Genomic DNA, 9,357 nt, shown 5'->3' on the forward strand with positions numbered 1-9,357 from the left:
AAATTAATGAGACATTAGAAAAAATTAATAAAATTGAAATTATTAAATATTTATTTCATGAAAATTCAAGACTATTAGCTAATTTTAGCAATTTTCTTAATTTCTGTGAATTAGGTGAAAATGACATAATAAGAAATAAATAGTGCCATATCTTTCTAAAATATTCTCTTGATAATATTTTTAGTACTCTATGAACAGTTATTAAATAAAAAACTAAATATATTTATTAATTTAATATTTTCTAAACAATAAAAACAAGTTTAGTACCTTAAGAAATAATATTTAAAACTATTCATCATGGCATAGCTTATCACCCACTTATTAAAGAAGCAGTTTTTTCAATATATATTTGCTTTACACCATTTTTAGTTACAATTGATGCATAATATTCATCAATTTTTTTATAACTAATCTATGTTAAGAAATATATCTGATTGTATTTGTGAGCTATCATCTCCCAATTATGTTTTCTCCATCTATAATACTCAAACTTTGAGACCTTATTAGAGTGGATTAAGACTAGTACTATTTGAACTAATGACTTGATCATTTTATACGGTTTGGGTAATCAAAATAAAAAGTTTTTCTTATCACCGTCTCTTTCTCCTAATAAGTATTGTGTAAAATGAAAAAATAAATTTTAAAATAAGTGAGATTTTAGCTTTTCAATATAATTTTAATTAGTTTTTTTCATTAATACTCCTAATAAGTATTACTTTAGTTTTTCACTATAATATTAATAATAATATAATTTTATAAAATTACTATTATCTTTTATTTATTTTTACTTTTTCTCGTGCCATGTAAAAAAAATTGTCACAACACTTATTATAAGATAGTGAGAGTATTAAATAATATTCTATCTGTCGAACAATATTTGTCATCTTAGGTATTTTTATACAAGCAAAAAAAAATAATTTTATAAAATTAATAATCTTATTATCATTAATTTAGTTATAAACTTTGTCACTAATCATTACTAATATAATATAAGAGATATAAATAAATAAAACAAAATAATTTTACATTAAAGAGATAAGTTAGATAATTATTTTAAAACTTATTTTTTTCTTACACGATAATTATCATATGACAGAAAGAGTATTAAATAAAATAAATAAAAATTCGATCCATTGAATATATTTGTTTTTTAAATGTTTTCTCCATCTCAAATTATTATTTTTTAAATAACGTCACTCATCTTAGAAAAAATATTAAATGGAACAAATTTCAATACAGACACAATATTGAGTAGAAAGTATATCAAATATATAAACATTTAAACATCTTCAATTATTAAGCTTAAAATTTTAAAACCGAAAAAATAGTCCACGGGTCAGCCTGCTGCAAATGAAATGAAATCTATTAAGCTGCGGGTTAATTAAGTGGTCTGTGGTCTGAGGTGAAAAGACCCACATCTAATTCATGACGTTTTCTATACTTGTAATGATTAATTAACATGTACTTGTTTACTTATTGAAAGGAATTATATGGATTAGGGGCACGGAGGATCGCAGTGTTCAGTGCACCACCACTTGGGTGTTTGCCATCTCAGAGAACGCTGGCAGGAGGTTTAGAAAGAAAAATTGTAGTCAATATTAACAACGCAGTACAGATATATAACAGCAAATTGTCGAAGGAGCTGGATTCTCTCAATCACAACCTTCAAGATAGCAGGATAGTTTACATTGATGTTTACAACCCTCTCTTTGACATCATTGTAAACTACAATAAATATGGTAATTTATATTTTCGCTTTAACCTTAAAGTTTTGATCAACATATATTCATGTTTTGTTAATTTGTTTTTTGTGCAGGCTATAAAGTCGGAGACAAGGGGTGCTGTGGCACGGGCACAATAGAGGTTGTGTTATTATGCAACCGTTTCACTCCATTGTGCCCCAACGATTTGGAGTATGTGTTTTGGGACAGTTTTCATCCTACTGAAAGCGTTTATAAAAGGCTCATAGCTTCTCTTATTGGAAAATATTTGGATAAATTCTTGTGAGCTTTCTACGTACACCCATCAAATTCATTCTTTAAAAATTTAGTAGTAATTGATATTTGTAATTCTTAAGAACTACGTAGAGATTTTTATATTCTTAAAAATCACGTGTTGTCAACACTTTTAGAATGATTTTTCTATTTTCTTTTTAAATAAAACCTCAGACTTAGCCAATTTCTGAGGGATGGTTAATTTGCCACTTTGCTATCAGGATCAAATAACGACGAATCATGTGTGTACAAAATAAAGCATGTAATAAATTTAAAATGTTGCATACAGTTTATATATGATAAGCTTAGCCTAATCATTTTGCTTCATTGTATGCAAATTAATTATTTCATATATTCTCATAAAATAGCTTATATTTGTTGAAGGAATATGGTAATTCTAACTCTAACCGTTAATTAATATTCATAAGATAGGAAATTGAACAATTGGAAAATCAGACTTATCAAAAGTATTTTATATATTATAGGAATTTTGCGTTTTAGCATCGGGTAAAAGTTGATACTGAATGTGCATTTAGTGTCAACTTTGTGTCCACCATAAAACTGACGCTACCATATTATAAATATATGACTATATGCAATAATTAATTTATATTCTATCAATTAAAATTGTTAACGGAAAAGATCAACCATTAAATTAATTATTGTATACAGTCATAAAATAATTTATAATAGCGTCTGAAAAAGATGAAACTAAGTCGATGCTATTAATGTTCGACTAAGGGCAATGCTAAATTGTGTTGGCCTTAACATTGCATCAACTGATGGCCAAGACAAAATAGTGTTTGTTAAAATGCATGAACGAAAATGGTATTTAAGCATTGTATTATATTATTTTTTCTCCTATAATTTTATAACTAACTCAATTAAGTGATTATGTTAATACAAAAATATTTCACAATTTTTCCGCTCTCAGGACAGACCTATACATATTTGAGGGTCAACAAATGCATCCCTCATTTTAATAATGTCACATTATTTATCTTAAAATGTTATATTTTATATCCTAATTTAATATGTTTGAACCCTTGAATTATTTTCAGGTGAGAATAAATAAAAGCACACCCTTATATTTTAGTAAAATTATAAGTATTTATAAAATTTTATATTTACACCTCTTATTTTATATGTATTAACCATTACTTTTTTCTTAGTCTTTTATATCATTAGATTATTTTTTAAATAAATTATTCCGACGGATCCCGAGTCCTAGAACCGCCAATGGCCCATTATAATTAGAGTTAATTCAACGAGTGTTTGAAATACATCATTAGCTTCAATTTAGTGACAACAATTTGAGTTAGAAATTTTGTCAGACTTTTAAGCTCAGTGATGACAAAACAGTTATTGAAGCTAATAATGTATTTAAACCTCAAAAATTCTTGCGTTGACTTTGCATCGGCTTAGCCCACGTTATTAGCGTCGGTGTCAAGACGGATAATATATTTTGGACGTTGTTTTTGCACTTTCTTATAGTGTTTTTTTTGTGTGTTTTTAAATATTAAAAAAGAGGAAATATTTTTTTGACTTTATCGTCCACAATATATTAAAACAAAGTATACGTAGTTCCTGAAAAAATATTGATAAATTAAAATGAGATTTATTGTGTGTGTTATTATACACTAATCAAGTTGGAAGATTTTAATTGTAAAACAATTTTTTCATTATAAAAAAGTCATACTTTACGTACAAGGAGTACTCTACCTCGTATAGTCGTATAAAACCAGGCGCCATATCAAATGGAAAGATAGAGACAATTTTCGAGATCTATACACAATCAAAAAATGGACATTGAGCGCTACCCATCTTGCCTTAAATTAACCAAGTCCATAATCTTTCTTTTATCAAGTCCAAAACACAGTTCAAGTTGAAAGGAATATCCTGAAACACAAACTTGTTTCGTATAATCTAAATAGAGCAAACTACAACATGCCTAAAAAGATGACAAATAGATCGTAACTTTTTCTTTCTTAGAAGTGATCTAAAGTATGCAAATCATACATGCATGTTATTACTTATTAGGCAGCACCATAGCATAAGCATAGACTACATACTAAATCCAATTTGTCATTGGAAAAGATAAAAATAAGTGATAACTATATCTTCCTCCCAAGAAAAACACACAAAGATATACGCTACGTACACCTAAGGCATGCTATGCTCCTCTATTATATATATATAATGTTTACTCACTTATGTTTTAGTTGAAGTATTTTAATTTAGTGGTCTCATCTCTAATTTAATGAGTAACGAAAGAAATGTGATTGCTTAAGGAAAGTCACTAAATGTGATTAATTTTTTTCAAAAATATTTTTTCGTAAGATCAGAAATCAAATCCATGATTGAGATAAAATTATCATTCAATCATGTTATACATGATTGATTAAAGAACACTTGGTTTAATTGGATTAATCTGTCACTGTTATAACATGCTAAAAAGTAGCATACAAATTAAATTAAGAAAATGTGTTATATATACGGTAATAAGAACCTACAATTATTATATGGACGAATTTTATTATTAAGTATTTAGAAGTTTAAATTTTAGAAGGAAAATATTAAATGTTACGAAAAGATTTTTTTTTTCAACTCTGTGTTATGTGAAATCTCGTTTTTTTTTCTTAATTATTCAATTAATAATTGTTTTTTTAAAAAGGTCCAGTTGAATGTTACTTCTTCGTGCGATTTGTGCACATGATGTTCGTTCTCAATAGTAACACTCATTTTAGAATTGCTATTTAAGAAATAATTTTATCTTATCTTTACTTTTAACTTTTTTTAACCATCATAATTAAAATTTTTAATTCTCTTTAAAATCTTGAGATATTTTCACAAATTTTGATCATTTGAATTGACTATAAATTAATACTTATTTAATATTTAATTATACTTAAAACTCTTTACTTTTAATAAAGACGTTAATTTTATGATTTTACATATAAAAAATTCATAATATATAAAAAAGCTAAAAAGGAAATATGTGGTCGGACAAATTGTACTATTGTGATTAGATGTATGACAAATGCACTGAAACTAAAACACATGTTTAGGAGATTGTCATTATTGATGTCTTTAAGGGTATATATGCCAGCCAGACGTACGTTACCTTGCAATTAATTCTTAACGTTGCAGTAAATGACATACGATTGTTTGGTATAGTTGGATGAATGATTTGAAGTACAAATAGGGGGTTGTACATAACTTAAATTTCCTTAGATCGAAGAAGGAAAAGAAAGCCAAAACTACAGTTCTTTCAATGAAGCTCCCAGCTTTTTCTTCTTCTCCTCCTCCAGTACATTATTGTTTTCTGCCTTCAACGACTTTTAAGTCACTTGTCCGTTTGACAGTACTATTACTAGTTGTTTCCAGCAACAAAACAAAGGGTGCTGTGGAACTTCCACCAAATGTCTCGGTTCCAGCAGTGTTGGTATTTGGAGATTCGATCATGGACACTGGCAACAACAACAACAACTTGATAACATCAGCTCGGTGCAACTTCTCACCATATGGCCAAGATTTTATGGGAGGGATCCCTACTGGCCGATTTTGCAATGGAAAGGTTCCATCAGACATTCTAGGTTTGCTTTTGCTTCTTGCTTCTTAATTAATTACTTCTGAGACAGATAATACGTATTTGCACTAAATTAGCTTCGAGGACATTTCTAAGTTGAATCATTTTTATCAATATTAATTATGTAATGTTTAAAAAGTCATTTTTACTGAATTATATTAATTTTTTAAAATAAATGATAGAATTTAAATTGAACAAAATTTAATTATATAAAATCTTATCTATTAAGTATAACAATTCAAATTAATTTATGATTTAGACTTGTTAAGTTGTTTATACTGATTAAGTAATAATACATCAGATGAGATTCTTTATGTGTTGAGTTATTCCTTCTTTTTTTTCATTGCATGTATTGCGTGTCATGAGCTCAATATTTTATTTACTCCTCTCTTAGCAAAAACTAAAAAACATTGATCGAATAATCAAATTAATTTAAAATTGGGATTGATCTATATTAGATGACATTTGAATTAGAGCCACTAAATGATAAAATAAGAAAGGAGAAACTTAACAAATTGAATCACTTATGTTGAATCAAAAGAATATACAAAAAATATGCTAATAATTTATTTGTTTGTGATTTTTATCATTGCTTTATCTTTAGATGATGTATGATATTGGGATCTTTCATTTTTATAATTAAATCCCTTTCTTAGGAACGACATTCTTAGGTAAAGGGTTTCTGTAAAAAAAATTATAAATACATTTTTGTGATCAATTACCATGAAAATTTTCAATAACTTAATAATTAATTCTCACAACAAAAAATTATTTCACCTATAAAGATGAGAAAATTTCATTCTCATTTATTAATATATGACTTAAATATATTTTTTATAATTGGTAAATTTTTAAATTTTGTTTTTGATTCCTAATATTTTTTTTTTAACTTTTTTTATTTTTAATAATTTTTTTGTTTTATGTTTGTTCCTGTATATTTTTAGACAACACTTTAAAAAGTGAAAAAAATGGATTTAGATAGCACTTTATAAATAATAAAAAATAAATAATTTATTAGGAATCAAAAAATAAAAAATCATTAGCAACAAAAAAATTCAAAAAATTATCAGCAACGAAAAACATAATTTAACCTTAATAAATTAAATTTCTTAGAAATCATATATGTTATTTTTTTAATCTTCTATTAAATATGAGAAACTTTTAACCTTTCTCGGAAATATTAATACTTTAGGATCGTGATCCCTATCTGTAATTTAAATATGTTAATGTGTAAAACTGTAAATTTAATTACTTTCTAGTTGATTTTTATATTTTGTGACGTTAAATGAGTGCATATTTACTTATTTTATTTTAGAAAAATAAGCACTTTTTTACTACTAGCTTATAATTAAGAGAACTTTTTGTTCTTTCTAAAAAAGGCTATTATTTATCTAAATTTAAACGTTGATGAGTTTTTTTTAATCCGTAAATGTGGATGAGTTGCTTCAACTTGATTTGTGCAAGGGGATTAAGTTTAAAATTTTTTAATAGATAAGGTTTAGCTTGTATTCGTGGGTGCATCAATATCATTTTGATTTTAATTTATTTGTATTTATGTATAGGTATAGAGAAAATAGGTATATATAATTGATGCACTTTGAAATTTGTATTTGTTAAACTTTCATTAGGGTATGTATGTCGGATGAACAATTGCCGTGATTTTAACATATTTTTTTTCATAAATAAAGTCATCACTTAGCTAAAGTCTTATATTTTTCTAAAATTAGTTTCGTTCTGTTCTTTAATTGGATCAGTTGAAGAATTAGGCATAAAAGAGTTTCTACCCGCATACTTGGATCCAAATCTGCAGCTTAGTGAATTAGCCACCGGTGTGTGCTTTGCATCGGGTGGTTCCGGATACGATCCTTTGACATCACAAACCGCGGTACACAATCAATTTTCTCTCCCTAATTAAAGTTTGTGAAATTAATAATTTTAACTCTGCACGTTACTGCTATTTATAACAGACAGCTATACCATTATCCGGTCAACTAGACATGTTCAAAGAATACATAGTGAAGCTAAAAGGACACGTTGGAGAGGACAGAACAAACTTTATCCTAGCCAACGCTCTTTTCTTTGTCGTTTTAGGCAGCAATGACATTTCCAACACATACTTTTTGAGCCATCTCAGAGAACTGCAGTATGATGTTCCCACTTACTCTGATTTCATGCTTAACTTAGCTTCTAATTTCTTCAAGGTATGCATTAAGTTTCATAATTTCTTCAATTGTACTACTATTTATGACTTTAATTTCAATGAACAGTCAGCATTATGTTATTATAAATAATGTTAATGAATGTCCTTCCAATATTGATTAAGAATAAGAAATGTTAACCAGTTACTTTATTTATGATTTTTTTAAGTTTTCTAACCATAAATATTTTTTATTTTAATTTTGTAACTATAGTATCAATCAAATTAAAAACTGTTATTCTATTGGTATGACTTTTACCATGCATAGTCATAATTGATGTTGTAATTTAACTACAATGGAAATACTCTCTGCTTTCATATGATCACTAAACATATCAATCAATTCACGTATTTTTCATAGTGCTTATTGTTATTTAATCATATGAAAATTAATGTATTATGTATTAATTTTTTCTTCCCTCTCAATAAAATTGAAAGGAAATATATCAACTAGGTGCGCGGAGGATTGCAGTACTCAGTGCACCGCCAGTTGGGTGTGTACCGTTTCACAGAACATTGAGTGGTGGAATAGCAAGGAAATGTGTACAAAAGTACAACAATGCAGTGGTGTTATTTAACGACAAATTGTTGAAGGAGATAAATTCCCTTAATCAGAACCTTCCAAACAGCAGGATTGTTTACTTAGATGTGTACAACCCTTTGCTTGATATCATTGTAAACCACCAAAAATATGGTAATTACATTACATATATATTTCACTTTATCTTTTGATAGAAATTACCATTGATGAGCTTTTGTTTAGAAATGGTTAGTGAAAAAAGTAGCTAGGTAAAACTTTCGTTGTTTACAACCCTTTTGTTATGTATCACTTTAATTATAACAATCTAAAATAAATTAATGGTTTTAATTAACTTTTGCAAAATGTTTCCTTGTCCTACTGCAGGTTACAAAGTCGGGGACAGAGGGTGTTGTGGCACAGGCAATCTAGAGGTTGCATTGACATGCAACCATTTGGATGCCACATGTTCTAACGTTTTGGATTATGTGTTTTGGGATGGTTTTCACCCTAGTGAAAGCGTTTACAAAAAGCTTGTGCCCGCTGTTCTACAGAAATATATATACCAGTTTGCCTGAGCAATTTATCTATTTCCTTTTTACAGAAATCTACCTCTGATTTTTTATGTAAGTTCGGGCTTCATTAATTCTCAGCCACGTTGCTACCAAATAATTAGTTAGCTATATATGAAAGCTAAATATTCATGCATACAATTTCTAGAGGATTGTGGCTTTTTCAGACAATTGTAGCAGAAAGAAGTGCCTTTTAGATGCATTTTCTTTGAAGGTGTATCTCAAACTGATCGAATTCCTTCACTAGCAAATCTGGCCAGGAGAGGGATCATTCACCCTTTGGAATATTCCGATCGTCCAACATGCAACATTTTATATATTTTGAGTGCATAGCTTGCTCAAATGTATGGAAGCTAAATTGGATTGCCATTTTCTCAGCTTTGCGTAATGATTACAAGGTCCATTATCTTCAATTTCTCGCTTATTACCTAGTTGTTGTTCAGTCTTGACTCAGTAGTATGAAATAAAATTATTTTGTAATGAAAAAA

General features: G+C 27.8%; 2 protein-coding genes across 2 annotated transcripts in view; both read left to right on the plus strand.

Moving 5' to 3' along the window:
- LOC100776651 (GDSL esterase/lipase EXL1) overlaps positions 1–2,222 on the plus strand; it is a 10,033-nt gene extending 7,811 nt beyond the window's left edge. Inside the window, exons 4-5 of the mRNA XM_006601298.4 lie at positions 1,484–1,739; positions 1,817–2,222. Coding sequence (XP_006601361.1) covers positions 1,484–1,739; positions 1,817–2,007 — 447 coding nt within the window. The 3' untranslated portion in view covers positions 2,008–2,222. The remainder of the gene's footprint in view (positions 1–1,483; positions 1,740–1,816) is intronic.
- A 3,000-nt stretch (positions 2,223–5,222) lies between these two features.
- On the plus strand, positions 5,223–9,357 carry LOC100777186 (GDSL esterase/lipase EXL3). Its single transcript, XM_003550384.4, has 5 exons — positions 5,223–5,590; positions 7,338–7,468; positions 7,551–7,784; positions 8,219–8,474; positions 8,685–9,357. The coding sequence occupies exons 1-5, from the start codon at positions 5,269–5,271 to the stop codon at positions 8,873–8,875; spliced, it is 1,134 nt and encodes a 377-aa protein (XP_003550432.1). The 5' UTR covers positions 5,223–5,268; the 3' UTR covers positions 8,876–9,357.

Source organism: Glycine max, chromosome 17 (genome assembly GCF_000004515.6).
Source record: "Glycine max cultivar Williams 82 chromosome 17, Glycine_max_v4.0, whole genome shotgun sequence".
Taxonomy (NCBI): Eukaryota; Viridiplantae; Streptophyta; class Magnoliopsida; order Fabales; family Fabaceae; genus Glycine; species Glycine max.